This window comes from Arachis hypogaea, chromosome 9 (assembly GCF_003086295.3).
Source record: "Arachis hypogaea cultivar Tifrunner chromosome 9, arahy.Tifrunner.gnm2.J5K5, whole genome shotgun sequence".
NCBI lineage: Eukaryota > Viridiplantae > Streptophyta > Magnoliopsida > Fabales > Fabaceae > Arachis > Arachis hypogaea.
The window spans coordinates 114,561,578-114,581,327 of NC_092044.1; the positions used below are offsets into that span (position 1 = coordinate 114,561,578).

Genomic DNA, 19,750 nt, shown 5'->3' on the forward strand with positions numbered 1-19,750 from the left:
TCAACCCGGTCCCGTCCATTTCTTAGAAAAACAACGCGACCCCTCACAATAAAAACTATCCCCTTCGATCCATGTCTTCTCACTACAACATTTTTAAGTTGAGGCAACATTTAAAAAGTGTTGTTTAAAAGCTGATAAAAATGTTGCTTTTGATCTATGTCAACACTTTTGGATCTAAGACAACGTTTTTGGGCGGCGTTGCATGTGCGGCCATTGCCTTAGATCAAGGCAAAACTTTTTTGCTTCAAAAGCGTTGCTTTTGAGGACAACACCTGGTAAGTGTTGCCTTTGGTTGAAAAACAACAACACTTCAAAGGTGTATTTGAGACAACACTTTTGCAGTGTTGTATTTTCTTATATTTTGGCCACTACTAAAAAGTGTTGGCTATTTGCAATAAAATACAATCTTTTTACGCATTGCTTATAAGTTTGAATTTGCAATCCTTTAAAGTGTTGCCTATTAATTTTGAATATGTAATCTTTACAAGTGTTGCCTTTTCTTTTGGATATGCAACCTATACAAGTGTTGCTTTTTTTTTTTTGGATATGCAACTATTTAAGTGTTGTCTAATATTCAAAATATGCAACTAATAGGAGAGTTGCCTTTTGAGCAAAAATAAAAGTTACTTTTGTAATAAAAATACAAAAAAATAAAATTTACAATAAAATTTTTTGTTCATACATATGTAATTATTTTAATTAATAAATAAATTTGTGCACAACAAAAAAATTTATAAAAGAGACAAAATAACTAATAATAAAGTAAAAATTAAAATAGATATTAAAAGGATCCATTAGTATTTTAAATACATGTCCATCAATAATTCTCGACAAAATAATAAAATTCTTATATAACAATATATAACAAAATAGTAATTAATATTTGTAAAAAAGATGTCAATCTACTTGCATATTTTATATCCATGCTTGACTTGTCCTATATGCTAAATCTGCAAATAATACACAACAAAAAAATAAGTAACTTATCATTAAAACTAAAAAATTACAATAATAGAAATTTCTTTATGATATTAAATACATAGATATAAAAGTAATAAATAGCTTGCCTTAGATTTCATTCATGCAAGACACAAAATCACTAAATACCAAATACATAAATTACTAAATTAAAACAGAGTTGATGTGTAAGGAGAGAATAGAAAACAGAGAAGAAGCTTCAAGATTCTACTATGTGCAAAAAGAGATCTCAATCTTCTATTCTTGCCACTGACTAAACTAACTTCTATATAAATATGGAGCTAACTAACAAAGAGATATATTACAAATTTAAACTTCATAATAACTCGATATATTCAAGGTTTTTTTGCAGAAGAAAAAAGAACCAGAAGCTAAGCATTACCTCGTCAGTTGCATCTTCCCTTTCAGATGCACCGCTTTTAGCAACTTCACAGCTCTCATCTTTTCCTTTGTTTTCATGTTTTTCATCCTGGTTATTTTTACCAATCCATTCAACGGAAGCGGCAAAGCGGTCACGGTCACCGAGTAGAGCCAAAGTGTCCAAAGAATCAATCTAATAGCACCTATCACAATTATCATCAAAATTATCTTATAATTAATGAATGAATTAATTTTGGTGATTTTACTTAAATAATATAATTTAGTAAAGCCACTAGCAGCAATTAAGTAATGGGGCATATTCCTAATAAATTTAAAAAATTATGAAGAGGCCTACTCCTTGTAAGTTCCCATCATTTCCAATTCTAAATCTTTGGTATTCCTGTAAATTGGAACCTCCATTAAACCAAATCACAGAAGCTGTCACCTAAGGTTTGAAGCTCTATGAACAACAACAGAGTTTTATTAATATCAACAATCTGCCAAAATTCAAATAAAAAATTACTAAAGCATCACATTTTTCACAATTGCAACAATTTAATTGGCTCCACATTTATGTTTTGATCACTAACATGAATTCAAGTACATTGAGAGTTGAAGAACTTGGCAAGAAACTCTCTTGAACTTTGCTGAATCTATCCATCTCTTCCTCCATAAAAAAATAAGTTACTTACATCCTGAAGCATCAAATAAAAAGAATAGCTACCTCTTTGGCATTCTATAAAGTCTGTGCTGTCCAAATCATAGAGCTTAAATGAAACTGCAAGAGAATTGCAAAGTCTGTGCTGTCCAAATTATAGATCTGCATGCAGTAAAATTCTAATGTCAAAAGGACATCCAATTAATTGAAATGACTAGTACTTGGAGATACCATGAAAAACAATAAAATTTATTACTAAGTAGCAACTAGCGAAGACAAAAACACTGATTTCTATATGAAAATTTAAACATAGAAATGCATGTGCTTTTATATCTAAACAAATACTGACCTCTAACTAAATGGGGAGATTACAATGCAGTGATGAGGTACCCAGGTTTTTTAATTACACTTAATTCAAATGGACTTCCCCCCTTAAACTAAATCAATAAGGCACAAACACACATATGATATATAATGAACATAAATACAAAGTTATGCAATGCATGTCTGTATTGTGTATAGTTCATCAAAGTTGTGGAGGCACATGTGCAATGTGTAGCTTAGTTTTATGAACCATTTTTAGGTTAATTTCCATTAACATACATGGCTTACTTCTCGTCCCAATCTGTCCATACATATTATTTAGTAGTAGATGAATCACATGCCCACAAATTAATGTTTTAAATTAAATAATTACAATTACTAATGGCTTAAATTAAAGGAGTATCTATCTATGTATGTGCAATCTCAGGAAGAGCAAAAAACAAATGCAGGCACGGAACATTCTGATCTGTACCAATACCTTATATTTAAATGAGAGACACAATTTAGCTAAAAAAGGAAACAGAACAAGACTTGACCCTACAACTACTCAGCTAATCAAATAATATATAGATTACAAAATACTAAACAACAGCATATATGTAAATTTCAAACTGATCAGTGATCACATTGAGCAGCCTTCAGGTTGAAGTTAAATTATTTTTTATAAGTTAAAGTAGTAAAACAAGTTTTTCATTGAAATAGCTATTGCACACAAAATCCATCAAGCAGCCAAACCATTGTTTACAACTTTACAAGATAAAACCATTGAAATAGCTATTGCACACAAAAACCATCAAATGTTTAAGCACTTGAGGTAGTTGTAGCCAAGACAAAGCTTCCAAGAATTCCCTAAATATTGTAGCTATGAAAGCAAACCTAATTTGCAAAGAGAGAAGCAGAAAAAAAGAAGTGAACGTAATTGGAAGCATGGCGAAAAACTTAGCGCTAACTCAATTGAACTGAAGGAATTCCCAGCCAACTCCAACATCTACAATAACAATGAATCCACTGTTAAATTCTCAACTTGAGATTCCACCAACAATAATTAAATTTCAATCCCTAAAATTGCCATCATTCAGTGATTAAAGCAGCCACAGATAAATATATCATAACAATGAAACATTGTAGCGATTTTACAAGACCAGAATTAATTAAGCAGTAGGCAATGAATAGATAGTGACGCGAGCAGGGACGAACCCAACGGCGAGGCGAGCAGCGACGAACACGACGGAGACGCCAACAGCGACGCCAGCAATGAGGAACACAAGCAATGACGAGAAAATCGAATAGAGAAGAGTAAATCGCGAGCAATGACAAGGAATGCGAAGAGAAAAGAGTAAATCTCATATCAATCAAAATTCAAAGTGGTTACTGCTCGCGATTTTTAGGTTACTAATACACATGAATAAGTTACTCCAACCACTTTTTATTGGCTAATATGTATGTTAAGACTTAAGAGTTAAGGAGACATTGAAGAAGGGATCCAGAAGTGCAAATACAGTCTAGAGGGGAAGCTTATTACTGAGAAAATCATCAACCCAAACTGGGTTCAAAATGCAATGCTCAACATCTGGAAAAAGCCTGAAGGTTTTCAAATGAAGGAGATTCAAAACAAACTATACCAGTTCTTTTTCAAGAAGGAAACAGATATGAAGAGATTCTTAAAAGGAAGCCCATGGATCTTCAGTAACTCATGGCTCATAATGGAACAATGGGAAAGGAACACCAATCCTACAGAGATGGACTTTACAAAAGCTGAAGTGTATGTCCAGATTTGGAACCTGCCAGAACATTGCAAAACAATGAAGCTAGGATGGAAGTTAGCAGCAGTAGCAGGTGAAGTGCTAGAATGCAACCTTTTTGAAGGAAACAACAGTCAGGGAATATTCATCAAAGCCAAGGTGAGGATCAATGTGAACCAGCCAATCAAAAGGGGAGTGAACATTGGCAGTACTATAGACGGAATCACATGGGTAGACTTCAAATATGAAAAACTCCCAACTCTTTGCTATTTCTATGGCTTATTAGGTCACGATGAAAACAACTATAAAAGAGCAGAAGAGAAGGAGGAAGGAAGACTACAGACATCCAGAAAACTCGGAGCATGGATAAGAGCAGAAATAACAGGAGTTAAAGTGGAAGTAGAAGCAAACAAAAAGCAAAAGGAGGAAGAAGGGGCAAGAACAAGCCAGAACCAAAAGGAATCCACCAAACAAAGCCAAAAAAAGTTACTAGAAAAGCTAGAAAAATTAAAAATGCTCGATAAACAACATGTTGTCGAAGAAGGGAAGAGGAATAGCAGCCTAATAGCTACTATAAGGACAGAACAAGAGACAGAAAAAGGCCAGCAAACAAAGAAGTAACCAAAGAGGAAAAGATTCAAAATAAAGATACATCAGCCAAACCAAATGACAATAATACAAAAAGTGAAGCCAAGTCAACTAAATACACTGGGCTAGAGATCAGGGGTAAAAAGAAAGAAACTGAAATGGAGGAAAAAGAAAAAGAAGGGCAAAAAAATGGAAAAGAAGAGCAAGGGAGATAGAAAGCAACAAATAAAAAGAGGATGGGAAGGGAGTTATGGAGGGGAAAAGGAAGTATCAAGGAGACACAACAACTGAAACAGAAGATGGAAACATAAGCAAGAAGCACCAAACAAACTCACCAACGGCAGTGGTTGCAAAGCAACCCTGTCGAGAACAATGAGACTAGTAAGTTGGAACTGCCGTGGGCTTGGGAACCCATGGGCAGTTAGAGCTCTCAACAAGCTCTTGAGACAAAAAGATCCCAACCTGGTTTTCTTAATGGAAACAAGAAAGAAGGCAGATGAGATTGGTAGATTGAGAAGAAGAGGAGGACTAGACAACATTTTTGGCGTAGATTGCAGAGGTGAAGGGAGAAGTAGAGCTGGAGGCTTGGCGGTCTTGTGGGAAAACGATCTTATAGTGGAAATTTCTTCAATGTCAGAAAATCACATTAATATGGTGATTAGTAAAGAAGGGGACAACAACTCATGGAGGGCTACAGGCTTTTATGGATATCCGGAAGGGGCAAACAAAAATAAGTCTTGGGAGATTCTTAAATCACTCGGACAATCAAGGAATAAGCCATGGTTGGTTTTTGGAGATTTCAATCAAGTTTTGGAGCAGAAGGACAAACAAGGAGGGCTGCCGGTGACTTTCTCACAAACAAGAGGATTTAAAGAGGCGCTTCAAACCAGTGAATTATTGGATCTAGGCTTTGTAGGCCATGCCTTCACATGGTCCAACAACCAAGGAGGGGAGCAAAATGTTCAAGAGAGATTGGATAGAGCTGTGGCAAACATAAGCTGAAAAAAAGCGTTCCCTAGAGCTGTGGTACAACACCTTCAAAGATATAGATCAGATCACAGTCCGATCTTCATAGACATGATGGGAGAAACAGAAAGAAAGAACAACAGATCACACAGGTTCAAATTTGAGGAGGTTTGGCTGGAAAAAGAAGAGTGTGAGGAGATAGTTAAGAAGACATGGATACCGGGCAATATGGGGATTACAAGGAAACTCCAAAATTGTAGCAACACTCTGAAAGAGTGGGGACAAGTGTATTTCAGACAGATTCCTAAGGCAATAAAAGAAAAACAAAAAAAAAATTGAAGAAGTGCAGGCAAGCCTACAAACAGAGGAGAACATAGCTAAAGCCAAAGTTTTGCAAGGAGAACTTGATGAACTCCTCAAACAAGAGGAGATTTGGTGGGCGCAAAGATCAAGAGCTACATGGCTAAAAGCAGGAGACCGAAATACTAAGTTCTTCCATCAAAAAGCTACGCAAAGAAGGAGTAGGAACAAGATTCTAAAGATCACCAATGAAGCGGGGATAGTCCATGAGGAGGAAGAAAAAGTAGAAGAGGTGATTACTAATTTTTTTGAAAATCTGTTTGCTGGTGATAGAATTGAAAATGTGGAGGAAGTCACAGAAGTGGTTAGAGGCAAAATAACACAAGAGAGATTGAATATCTTACAAGAAGAGTTCACAAGAGAAGAAGTCAAATCTGCTCTTAGCCAAATGCATCCGACAAAGGCTCCAGGGCCCGATGGCATGCCGGCTCTTTTTTACCAGCGAATGTGGGACATAGTAGGAGAGGATGTAACCGAATGGGCTCTCAATGTTCTCAACAACAGTGGTGACCCCTCAGAAATGAACAAAACCCACATATGCCTAATACCAAAAACTAGAAACCCCACTCATACAAAGAACTACAGGCCAATATCACTTTGCAATGTGATGTTCAAGATAGTTACCAAAGCCATTGCAAATAGAATGAAGTTGATCCTGTCGGACATAGTGGGTGATTTTCAAAGCGCTTTTATTCCTGGAAGACTTATAACGGATAACGGGCTAGCGGCGTTCGAAATTTTCCATTTTATGAAAAAGAAGAAAGATGGAAACAAAGGCTACATGGGGCTGAAATTGGATATGAAAAAAGCATACGATAGGGTCGAATGGGCTTTTCTAATGGAGGTATTGAGATCTATGGGATTTCCGCAAAAATGGATCGACCTTATCTGGAAATGTATCAGCTCAGTATCATTCTGAATCATTCTAAATGGCTGCCCAACAAAGGAATTTAAGCCCGGGAGAGGAATTAGGCAAGGGGATCCACTTTTCCCATACCTTTTTATTTTGTGTGCTGAAGTTTTCTCCGGTCTTCTGAGAAGAGCTCAAGAAAGGAAAGCAATCCAAGGGATTAAGATAGCAAGGACACCTCCTGAGATTACACACCTTTTCTTTGCCGATGACAGCATCTTATTCTTGAGATCATCAGACCAAACTATCCTATCGGTGATGGAGATTTTTAAAAACTACCAGTTAGCTTCTGGACAGAAAATCAATTTGGACAAGTCAGAGATTTTCTTTAGCCGAAACGTACCTCCTACCAGACAGATCCTTATCCAAGATTGGTTGAACATAAAGGCGGTGAAAAATCACTCAAAATATTTGGGAATCCCAACTTTGTTTGGAAGATCCAAGAAAATTTTTTTTGAGTTTGTCCAAGAGAGAACCTGGAAGAAGTTAAAAGGTTGGAAAGAGAAGTCGATCCAAAGTGGGAAAAGAGGTCTTAATCAAGTCAGTGGCACAATCTATTCTATCGTACATTATGGGGTGTTTCCAAATCCCTAAAAGTCTTTGCTGCCGTATAGAGAGGATTATTAGCAATTTTTACTGGGGGAGCAAGGAAGGGGAGAGAAAGATACACTGGGTAGCTTGGGAGAAGATGTGCAAGTCAAAAGAGGATGGAGGGTTAGGTTTCCGAAGTTTCGAGGCTTTTAACCAAGCACTTTTGGCTAAACAAGGATGGCGTTTAATCAAGAATCCAGAATCACTCACAACCAGAATGCTTAAAGCAAAATATTATGCTAGAAAAAAATTCACTGATTCAGACAGGGGATATAATCCTAGTTACACATGGAGAAACATATGGGAAACAAAGTGGGTGCTAGAGCTGGGTGGATTGTGGAAAATTAGTTCAGGAAAAAATACAAAGATTTGGGGAGATCCATGGCTTCCTAACCAAAATGGGTTCAAACTGTGGAGTACAAGAACAGGCTTTGATAAAGAAACCACAGTGGATAGCCTAATCAATCAAGAAGACAGAACATGGAACCAAGAGATAATCAACAATACCTTTCTACCTTTCGAAGCAGAGCAAATCCTAGAACTACCATTAGACATTCATGCAAAGGAAGATAGCTACTATTGGAAGTACAATAAAAAAGGAGATTATGAGGTAAAGAGAGCTTACCACCTCATAAGAAGGCATAACCAGAACGCAGTTCGTACCAGCACCCCAATCCAAGCAGAGCAACATTTTTGAAAAAAAATTTGGAAAATGAGAATCCGCTTGAGAGGCCAAAACTTTGCCTGGAGATTGATGAACCGGTCACTACCTACAAACCCAAATTTACAAAAGAGAGGCATCAGAGGAACTACAGCGTGGCCAAGGTGCTGGGAGAAGGAAGAGACAGATTCTCACCTATTCAGGGACTGCACCTGGACGAGGTGTTTCTGGTTTATCTCCCTATTTACGCTCAGAACGGAAACAGCGACCAACACCTCTCTGCAACAATGGGTTCAATCAATGCTCAATCTTTTTGGGGATGAAAGGGGTGGGCTCTTCCTTTGCTGTCTTCACGCAATTTGGCTCATAGGAACAAGCTAATATTCAATCAGGAACACTCTCGGCCAGAGGCACTGCTGGAGAAAGCGCACCAAGCCTACACGGAAGCAACCAAGGCCGACCTGCATGTCCCCTTGTTGCAAAGAACTCACCCAGAAAGCCAAAGTGCGAATAATTGGAGGACTCCAGAGCAAGGAAGATACAAAGTTAATGTAGATGCTGCCATTATAAATGATAGGAGAGGAGGAGTTGGTGTTGTAATTAAAAACTGAGAAGGGGTGGTTGTGCTTGCTACCATGCTGGAGGTTGCTGCATCATTTTCAGTTAGAGAGGCAGAAGCATGGGCTATTTTTATAGACTTGAGCTTGGCGGCACAAGAATATTTTTTGGAGGTAGAAGTGGAAGGGGATAATATTGAAATAATACAAGCTTTGAAAGCCACACAATCTTTTGCAGGTTCTTTTGGCACTATCATAATAAACTGTAAAGCCCTTTTGAATAGTTTTAGGTTTTACAACTTTACCCATATTAAAGGAAATGGAAATATAGTAGCGCATACACTAGCTTATTTAGCTCTTAGTAAGCCAAATTTTCTGTGGCTAGAAGAAACCCTATAATTATTTGTAATTTGGTCCACCTTGATATTATGGGCCTCCATATATATATATATATATATATATATATATATATATATATATATTTCCTTCAAAAAAAAAAAAAGACTTAAGAGTTAAAAATATCATAAAAAATTTTTAGTAAAAATTATAAAATAGATAATCTTTTTATATTTTAATATATTAAACATATAAAAATTTAAAGATTATATTTTCAATTTTTTGTCGAACATTTTTTTATAGTATTTTTAGTAGAAAAATGCAAGAGAGCCATCATGATTTATTATTTTTAGTTATTATTTAGTCATTAATTTAATTCTTTTAGTTTGATTTTTTTAATTTAATAATTTAATAACATATTTTATCTCATACTTTTAAACATTGATGATTAGTTAATGTTCAAAAATAATAAATTTTAATAATCTTTTAGCATTTTTCTTCTTAGCATTTCCGTTAAAACACAAATTAATAAACTCTATTTTTAAATAAAAAATATTAGAGAACTATTTAAATTTATTATTTTTAATCATTATTTAACTATTAAAATCAATTCTTTTAATCTAATAATTCAATAATATATTTTATCTTATAATTTTAAATATTAATAATTAATTAATGATAAAAACAATAAATTTTAATAACAATCTAATAACAATCCAATAAATTTTACCTTGAGTAATTATTCTTGTAAGAAGTGGCATGCAGCGCTAGCTGCATTCCTTTAGAAGCAAAAGGAAATAGCGTCAGTAACTGAGTTTCCCTGCCATATAGCCCTTGGGAATTCAACCATTTGGAGGTGTAATCATGACACTTGAGCAGTAACTAAGCATCATAAATAAATAAATAGATATAGATATACTAGTCTTAACACCCATTGATTTCTAGTTTGTGTTCTTGGCACTGAAAAGTCTCACCGCCTATCTCCATGTCTTCTTCTTCTCAGTGGCGTGGCAAGGCTATAATCCCTATCCACTTCTCAGCTATTATCTTCAATAAAACTGATCTTCAGACTCTGGTAATAAGCATTATTTATCTTCATTACATATTCTATATTTTGAGCATCTTTAATTTGATTAATTATTACACAGAAAATATCAAGTAAATTTACAAGGACATATGGAGGTGGTTTGTTGAATCCAATGTTTTTGAAGCCTCCAGATGGCACCAAATGGGAAGTGAATTGGACTAGAAAAAATGATGATGAGGTTTGGTTCCAAAAGGGTTGGAACAAATTCACTGAAAACTACTCCTTAGATCATGGCCACTTGATTCTTTTCACCTATCATGGAAATTCACAACTTGATGTTCACATCTTTGACAAATCTGCCTCTGAAATACTCTATCCGGGGTTAAAGTTAAACACTACTCCTACTACTACTGCTTGTGATGATGAAAAGAACATCAAACTTGATCTCATGCACAATGATGATGACTCCATTGAGATTTTGAAGCCTTGTAAACACAAACGCAGCATGCTAGTGTTGGTTCCTCAACCTTGTAATAAAAGAATGAAAGGTATGTATATATATATATAGATAGGATTATTTCATTTTCCATTTCTATTATTTAATTAATTATTAGCAGATGAGAAGAAGAAGGTTGCTGAAAGAAGATCAAGTTGTTCATCATTGAATTGGCCAAAGCAAGAAAGAGCACAGGAAGTAGCTATGAACTTCGTGTCTGATAATCCTTTCTTCACAATGTTCATAACCCATATCCATCTAACACAATACAAAGCGGTACGATTAAACTAACAAATATGAGATACATCTATATATCTAACAAAAATACTATAAATAATATATTTATATAAATTCACATGTTATTTAATTTATTTTTAAAATGTATTTATTGATATAATAATTTTAGTATATACGTATAGTCTTGTATCTAAACATATATATTATATATTATGTATATGATCTTTATCTTGCAAAAAGTTAAAGTATATATATATTATTATTATTGTTGTTGAAGGGCGTGCCAAACATGAAAGAGTATACTGATGAGGATGAGAAGGATGTGGAGCTGAAAATTGGGGAGAAATCGTGGAAAGTCAAACTGAGGCGTGGTAGCAACTCTTCAAATTGTCGGTACTTGGGTGGTGGATGGTCCTTGTTTGCAGATGAGAGTGAATTGCTTCCTGGAGATGTTTGTGTCTTTGAGCTCATCAACATTCATCCTTTGCAGTTTAGGGTTCATATTTTCAAAAAGCAGCAGAGTTAGTTTGATCTCAACTTGGAAGATAACATCACTTTCCATGCATTTTGATGGCCTTACCTTTTGGTTTTGATACATTTTGGAAAGAATATGATGAAAACGTTGTTGGTCCTCTAAACTTTCTCAAATAGTAAATATTGGGCAAAATTACTAAACACTATATTATGTGATATATGTTGGTTTTTGTTAGTCTTTGTTCAACACTAATGCAGTTTTAATATCAAAGAATTCCTCAGCTTTACCAACTTAACTTTGGAATAGTTCCGGTTCCAGATAGTGTTTCATAAAATAAAATATAAAATAATGAATGAATATTTCAGAAAACGATAAAGAGAACTCAATAGCAAGTGAAAAAAGGATACAAATTAATATTAATATGGTTATATTACATCAAGACTCATTTTTTTAAGGATTGAGATAATGAAATATGTATACAATGTCTATAATAGATTTTTTATTAGGTCCAATTGAAATATAAGCTGAAAATTAATCCTAATCTTATTATGGCTGTTTATTTTAACACACCACCATATTTTTGCTATTTTCACTTTTTTCTCAAATTCTCAATCCCTTTTGTTTCGCCCTCTCTCCTCCCCCCACTCAAACTCTCCAAATTCAATGCACAGACCTGTGACGGTGCTAGAACCCTGAGCTCCGCAACCTGCAACCAAGGAAGGTCACAGGTGAACGCAAGCCACCTGTTCGTTGCCCTCAAGCACGGCGCCATCGCTGAACATCCGGCATTCGCTGCAACCCAGCCGCCGGGCGAGAAGCCGCCGATCAGAACGGCTGCCAGGGAGATCTCACCGCCGAAGTGAACATCTTTCGAGTATTCTATGACCAGGGCCCGTTGTTTCTGAGCATAGAAGCAGCCGACCTCGAAGAAATAGCCGCCTATTACTCAACGGTTCACCAGAAAGACAACGAATATCTTGATCGGAAGAATCTTAACCATCCAAGGTAAGTGGGTGAGATTGTTCAGTTTTGATTGGTAATCACGGTTGCATGTTTGATTGTAGATAGATTTTGTTGATGAAATACGTGATTAGCCATGGTGAAATTAAATAGCAGTAGGAGCCATTTTTGTAGTTAGTTTAGGTTGTTGAAGTTCTTCATGATTTTATTTTAGCGCGGAAAAGGTCGAAAAAGTTTGGGTTCGTGTTTATATATGAGTTAAGTTTGAAATTTTTTTGCCTTTTTCCGTGTGGACCATGTGCATGCAACGTGACGTATAATGGCTGACCATCGTTGAAAATTGGTTGATATTTGTTGGATGGTTACTTTAGTAGGATATTGAATGGTTAGTTTTGCGAATTTCTCAATTCTGAACAATTTTTAATTCCTGCTATGTTGTTCTTGCCACTGCAGCCAAGTAGTTACCTAAACTAGTTGTTATTGGTTTGTAATAAATTTAAAATTATCTTCACCTCAGGACTGAACCATTATGATTTTTAAATTCGAACGGCAAAATTGCATTTTGGATAAAAAATGTTCGTGATGAATGATACAAATTGTCTCTACTGATTAGATGGTGGTGGTGTTCAAAGATTAGTTAGTTTTGTTTTAATTGATTTAATTGGGGGTGTTTTATTTTATTTTTAATTTTGTGTTTCTTTACAGATTAGTGAGTGTTCTTGTTTTTTAGATGGAGTGATTATTATTGTTACAAAGAGTAGTATTTTGGAGTTGTTATGTTTTAGCTTCATCTCCAGGCGTTCAAAAATTGGATCCCAATTTGTTAGAGGTAACCCACTTTGATTATTTCGCCCTCTTTGTTCTTTATCTCGCTGATCTCTATCATTTTCTCTCTAATTTCTAAATGAATAAAATGGTGTGCCATATACTAGTCTTATATCTAGAGAATCCAGCAATAGAAAATCATTAATTAGTGTGGATTGTGTGTGTGTGTAAGGAATGATATATCAGCTCATTGATTTTTGTTGTTCATGACTCAGCACCAGCACTATATACCAGTACTACCACTTCTGTGTGTGTTTGTTTGTGTGAGATATATCAGCTCATTGATTTTTGTTGTTCATAATTCAGCACCAGCACTAGCACTATATACCAGTACTACCACTTCTTGAGAGTCATTATTTGATCCTTTGACTAACCGTTGAAAATTTTGTAGTGTATATGTTTAGTGCATAGTTGCTCCTTCGTATTATCTATTTTTATTCTGATGAGCGGATAATTTATACGCTTTTTGGCATTGTTTTTAGTATATTTTAGTTAGTTTTTGTTATATTTTTATTAGTTTCTAGTTAAAATTCACTTTTCTGGGCTTTACTATGAGTTTGTGTGTTTTTCTGTGATTTCAGGTATTTTCTGTTTGAAATTGAGGGACCTGAGCAAAAATCTGATTCAGAGGCTGAAAAGGACTGCAGATGCTGTTGGATTCTGACCTCCCTGCACTCGAAGTGGATTTTCTGGAGCTACAGAAGCCCAATTGGTGCGCTCTCAATTGTGTTGAAAAGTAGACATCCTGGACTTTCCAGCAATGTATAATAGTCCATATTTTACCCGAGATTTGATAGCCCAAACCGGCGTTGCAAATCAGCTTCAGAATTCCCGGCGTTTAACGCCGAAACTGGCAAAAAAATTGGAGTTAAACGCCCAAACTGGCATAAAAGCTGGCGTTTAATTCCAGAAAAAGTCTCTACACATGAAAGTTTCAATGCTCAGCCCAAGCACACGCCAAGTGGACCCCGGAAGTGGATTTTTACGTCATTTACTCATTACTGTATACCCTAGGTTACTAGTTCACTATTAATAGGACCTTTTGATATTGTATCTGGACCTTATGACACTTTACACGTTTCTCATTGTATCTTCTACAGCATGAGTCTCTAAACCCCATGGTTGGGGGTGAGGAGCTCTGCTGTGTCTTGATGGATTAATGCAATTACTACTATTTTTTATTCAATCACGCTTGCTTCTATTCTAAGATATCACTTGTTCCTAAACTTGATGAATATGATGATCCGTGACACTCATCATCATTCTCACCTATGAACGTGTGCCTGACAACCACCTCCGTTCTACCTTAGATTGAGTATATATCTCTTGGATTCTTTAATCAGAATCTTCATGGTATAAGCTAGAACTGATGGCGGCATTCAAGAGAATCCGGAAGGTCTAAACCTTGTCTGTGGTATTCTGAGTAGGATTCAAGGATTGAATAACTGTGACGAGCTTCAAACTCCTGAAGGCTGGGCGTTAGTGACAGACGCAAAAGAATCACTGGATTATATTCCAACCTGATTGAGAACCGACAGATGATTAGCCGTGCTGTGACAGAGCGCGTTGAACATTTTCACTGAGAGGATGGGAGGTAGCCATTGACAACGGTGAAACCCTACATACAGCTTGCCATGGAAGAATCCTTGCGTGCATGAAGAATAAGACAGTAGGAAAGCAGAGATTCAGAAGATATAGCATCTCCAAAACCTCAACTTGTTCTCCATTACTGCAAAACAAGTACTTATTTCATGCTCTTTTACTTTTCACAATCAACCCTGATAATTATTGATATCCTGACTAAGAGTTACAAGATAACCATAGCTTGCTTCAAGCCGACAATCTCCGTGGGATCGACCCTTACTCACGTAAGGTATTACTTGGACGACTCAGTGCACTTGCTAGTTAGTTGTGCGGAATTGCAAAAGTGTGATTGTAATTTCGTGCACCAAGTTTTTGGTGCCGTTGCCGGGGATTGTTCGAGTTTGGACAACTGACGATTTATCTTGTTGCTTAGATTATGACTGTTTTATTTTTGTTGGTTTAGAGTCTTTTATTTGAGTTTAGTTTCATATTTTAAGTTTGGTGTCAATTGCATGTTTTTGTTTTCTTTTATTTTTCGAATTTGCATGTCCTTAGTCATTTCTTGATCCTTAAAAATTCTAAGTTTGGTGTCTTCTTTGTGTTTTCCTTTAAGTTTTCGAAAATTTGTGTCTGATTTTCTAAAAATTTTAAGTTTGGTGTCATTTTGTTATTTTTCTCTTTCCTCATTTCAAAAAAATTAAATATTTTTCAAAATAATTTTCAATCATATCTTTTCAATTGCTAATTCCAAAATCTCTTTTTTAATTAACTAATTGATTTAGTTTCAATTTGTTTTGATCTCATTTTTTTTAGTTTTCGACATTTTATTTTATTTTATTTTAAATTCTTCGGTCACCTTTAATAAAATAAAGTTTACTTTACTTGTGAATCCATATCATATTCCCTTTCTCCATCATGGACCTAAGTGGAATTGAGCAGTCTAGAAGGACTCTGGGGTCATATGCTAACCCCATTACAGCTGCATATGGGAGTAGCATCTGTATACCTCCCATTAAAGCAAGCAGTTTTGAGCTAAATCCTCAACTCATTATCATGGTGCAGCAAAATTGCCAGTATTCCGGTCTTCCACAGGAAGAGCCTACTGAGTTTCTGGCACAATTCTTACAAATTGCTGACACAGTACGTGATAAAGAGGTAGATCAGGATGTCTACAGATTATTACTGTTTCTATTTGCTGTAAAAGATCAAGCTAAGAGGTGGTTGAATAACCAACCCACAGCAAGCATAAAAACATGGAGACAGTTATCAGACAAATTCCTGAATCAATTTTACCCTCCAAAAAGGATGACACAGCTAAGGCTGGACATCCAAGGCTTTAAACAAGAGGATAATGAATCCCTTTATAATGCCTAGGAGAGGTATAGAGGTATGCTAAGAAAATGGCCCTCTGAAATATTTTCAGAGTGGGTACAGTTAGACATCTTCTACTATGGGCTTACAGAAAAAGTTCAGATGTCTCTAGACCACTCAGCTGGTGGATCTATACATATGAGGAAGACGATTGAAGAGGCTCAAGAACTCATAGATATTGTTGCTAGAAATCAACATTTGTACTCTAGCAGTGAGCCCTCTACAAAAGAAGAAGCTATGGCAGTAGCTACTGATCCTAATCCTCAAGAACAGATTGTTGAGCTTAATCAGCAATTACTCCTGATGACAAAACAGTCGGCAGAATTTAAAGAGATGCTCCAAGAAACAAAAATTGCCAACAAGAACATAGAATCACAGTTGAATCAAACAAAACAGCAGTTATCTAAACAGATAACAGAAGAATGCCAAGCAGTTTAACTGAGGAGTGGGAAGACATTGAATAACACTGCTCAAAGTAGCAAAAGGCCAAGAAAGAAACAGTTGACAGAGGATAACCAAACCACTGCTCAAAATCCCTCTGAGGACAGTAAGAGCTCAGAGAGGAATACTCCTGGCGTTCAAACGCCAGAAAGGGGGGAAAGGCTGGCGTTAAACGCCCATTCCTTGCCCAGTTCTGGCGTTCAAACGCCAGAAAAGGGGGAAAGTTGGCATTAAACGCCCATTCCTCACCCAAACCTGGCGTTCAAACGCCAATGAGGAATCAGACACCTGAGAGTGCTGATAGTAACCCCTCTAAAAAGGCTTCTCCAACCACCTCTGTAAGGAATAAACCTGCAGCAACTAAGGTTGAGGAATATAAAGCCAAGATGCCTTATCCTCAGAAACTCCACCAAGCGGAACAGGATAAGCAATTTGCCCGCTTTGCAGACTATCTAAGGACTCTTGAAATAAAGATTCCGTTTGCAGAGGCACTTGAGCAAATACCTTCTTATGCTAAGTTCATGAAAGAGATCTTAAGTCATAAGAAGGATTGGAGAGAAACTGAAAAAATGTTTCTCACTGAAGAATGCAGTGCAGTCATTCTGAAAAGCTTACCATAACAGCTTCAAGATCCAGGAAGCTTTATGATACCATGCACATTAGAAGGTGCTTGCACCAAGACAGCACTGTGTGACCTGGGAGCAAGTATCAATCTAGTACCTACATCTACTATCAAAAAGCTTGGGTTGACTGATGAAGTCAAACCAACCCGGATATGTCTCCAACTTGCTGATGGCTCCATTAAATATCCATCAGGCATAATTGAGGACATGATTGTCAAGGTTGGGCCATTCACCTTTCCAACTGACTTTGTAGTGCTGGAAATGGAGGAGCACAAGAGTGCAACTCTCATTCTAGGAAGACATTTCCTAGCAACTGGACGAACTCTTATTGATGTACAAAAAGGGGAAGTAACCCTGAGAGTCAATGAGGATGAGTTCAAGTTGAATGCTATAAAAGCTATGCAGCATCCAGACACACCAAATGACTGCATGAGCGATGACATTATTGACTCTTTAGTAGAAGAGATCAATATGACTGAAAGTCTAGAATCAGAGCTAGCGGACATCTTCAAGGATGTTCAGCCTGATCAGGAAGAACCAGAGGAAACAAAAGAATTTTTAAAAATTCCTCAGGAAGAGGATAAGCCTCCCAAACCTGAGCTCAAACCACTACCACCATCCCTGAAGTATGCATTTCTGGGAGAGGGTGACACTTTTCCAGTGATCATAAGCTCTGCTTTAAATCCACAAGAAGAGGAAGCACTGATTCAGGTGCTAAGGACACACAAGACAGCTCTTGGGTGGTCCATAAGTGATCTTAAGGGCATTAGCCCAGCAAGATGCATGCACAAGATCCTATTGGAGGATAATGCCAAACCAGTAGGGGTGGCAAAGTGGGCTGGCCCGCCCCGCCCCGCCTAGGCCCGCCTCATAAACGGGGCGGACCGGCCCACCCCGCCAACTAAAATGGGTTCAAAATGCTAGCCCGCCCCGCTTTATGGCGGATTGGTGGGTTGGCGAGCTAGCCCTTTTGACTCTTTTTTCTTTTTTTTTTTGAAAAATAAAATTCATTAAAATTAACCAAAAAATAATAATTAAAAAATAAAATACAAATAAAAAATAGTCAAATTTTAATATAATTTGTTTACTATTTTTTTAATTTTTAACTTCAATAAAATTGTTCAAAATAATATTTGTCAATAAAATCATCTTTATTTTAAAAAATAAGTCACATAATTTGAGCATATATACGAAATTGTAAAATAAAATAAATAAAGTTAATAACTAAAAGAAGAATAAAAACAAAAAATGAAAAAAAAGTGTTTAAAAATTCTATAATTATTAATTTTATAATAGTAACCACTATTTTATTTAATAAAAAAAAGAAAAATATAAAGCTTCGGCCCGACGGACCGGCTCGCCCCGCCCCGCCAAAACCCGCCAATTTGGCGGTGCGGGTTTGGCGGGTTTTCTTAATTTGGCGGGTTTGAAATCCTAGCCCGACCCACCTTTTTAGCGGGTTTTGCGGATCGGCCCGGCGGGCTCGACCCGTTTTGCCACCCCTACAAACCAGTGATTCAACCACAAAGGCGGCTAAATCCAGCCATGACGGAGGTGGTGCAGAAAGAGGTCACTAAATTACTAGAGGCTGGGATTATTTATCCCATTTCTGATAGCCCCTGGGTGAGCCCTGTCTAAGTTGTCCCCAAGAAGGGAGGCATGACAGTAGTTCATAATGAAAAAAATAAACTGGTTCCTACAAGAACAGTTACAGAGTGGCGTATGTGTATTGACTACAGAAGGCTCAATACAGCCACCAGAAAGGATCATTTTCCTTTACCATTCATAGACCAAATGCTAGAAAGACTAGCTGGTCATGATTATTACTGCTTTTTGGATGGCTATTCAGGTTACAACCAAATTGCAGTAGATCCTCAGGACCAAGAGAAAACAGCATTCACTTGCCCTTCTTGCGTGTTTGCCTACAGGAGAATGCCTTTTGGTCTGTGTAATGCTCCTGTAACTTTTCATAGATGCATGCTATCCATCTTCTCTGATATGGTGGAGGAATTCCTGGAAGTCTTCATGGATGACTTCTCAGTATATTGAGACTCATTCAGCTCCTATCTTAACCATCTAGCACTTGTCCTGAAAAGGTGCCAAGAGACTAACCTGGTTTTAAACTGGGAGAAATGTCACTTTATGGTGACTGAAGGAATTGTCCTTGGGCACAAAATTTCAAGTAAGGGAATAGAGGTGGATAAAGCAAAGGTAGAGGTAACTGAAAAATTACCACCACTTGCCAATGTTAAGGCAATCAGAAGCTTTCTGGGGCATGCAGGATTCTACAGAAGGTTTATAAAGGATTTTTCAAAAATTGCAAAACCTCTGAGCAACCTGCTAGCTACTGACACACCATTTGTGTTTGACACACAGTGTCTGTAGGCATTTGAGACCCTGAAAGCCAAGCTGGTCACAGCACCAGTCATCTCTGCACCAGACTGGACATTGCCATTCGAACTAATGTGTGATGCCAGTGACCATGCCATTGGTGCAATGTTGGGACAGAGGCATAACAAGCTTCTGCATGTCATTTATTATGCCAGCCGTGTTCTAAATGATGCACAGAAGAATTACACAACCACAGAAAAAGAGTTACTTGCAGTGGTCTATGCCATTGACAAGTTTAGATCCTATTTAGTAGGGTCAAAAGTGATTGTGTACACTGACCATGCTGCTC

The 19,750-nt window shown here is 36.7% G+C and overlaps 1 protein-coding gene and 1 long non-coding RNA gene across 7 annotated transcripts; one reads left to right on the forward strand and one right to left on the reverse strand.

Moving 5' to 3' along the window:
* Positions 1–752: 752 nt before the first annotated feature.
* Positions 753–9,027, reverse strand: LOC140175382 (uncharacterized). 6 transcript variants are annotated; one of them, XR_011866111.1, is made up of 6 exons: positions 8,334–9,027; positions 8,106–8,247; positions 3,197–3,308; positions 2,063–2,158; positions 1,361–1,541; positions 753–950 (listed from the first exon to the last, which is right to left on the reverse strand). It is a non-coding gene; the product is annotated as an uncharacterized lncRNA (long non-coding RNA). The 6 variants fall into 6 exon arrangements; XR_011866112.1 differs by having other exon boundaries at positions 3,265–3,308; positions 8,103–8,247; positions 8,334–9,000; XR_011866114.1 differs by having other exon boundaries at positions 3,265–3,308; positions 8,334–8,944.
* A 787-nt stretch (positions 9,028–9,814) lies between these two features.
* LOC112713099 (B3 domain-containing transcription factor VRN1-like) lies at positions 9,815–11,466 on the forward strand. Its single transcript, XM_025765849.3, has 4 exons — positions 9,815–10,106; positions 10,180–10,606; positions 10,676–10,830; positions 11,069–11,466. The coding sequence occupies exons 1-4, from the start codon at positions 10,017–10,019 to the stop codon at positions 11,315–11,317; spliced, it is 921 nt and encodes a 306-aa protein (XP_025621634.1). The 5' UTR covers positions 9,815–10,016; the 3' UTR covers positions 11,318–11,466.
* Positions 11,467–19,750: the final 8,284 nt, after the last annotated feature.

Bases quoted from the DNA above. Each gene is read 5' to 3' on its own strand.
- LOC112713099 (XM_025765849.3), top strand. From the start codon at position 10,017: ATGTCTTCTTCTTCTCAGTGGCGTGGCAAGGCTATAATCCCTATCCAC. The intron at 10,107-10,179 runs GTAATAAGCATT...ATTATTACACAG, and splicing joins AAACTGATCTTCAGACTCTG to AAAATATCAAGTAAATTTAC. The intron at 10,831-11,068 runs GTACGATTAAAC...TTGTTGTTGAAG, and splicing joins ATCTAACACAATACAAAGCG to GGCGTGCCAAACATGAAAGA.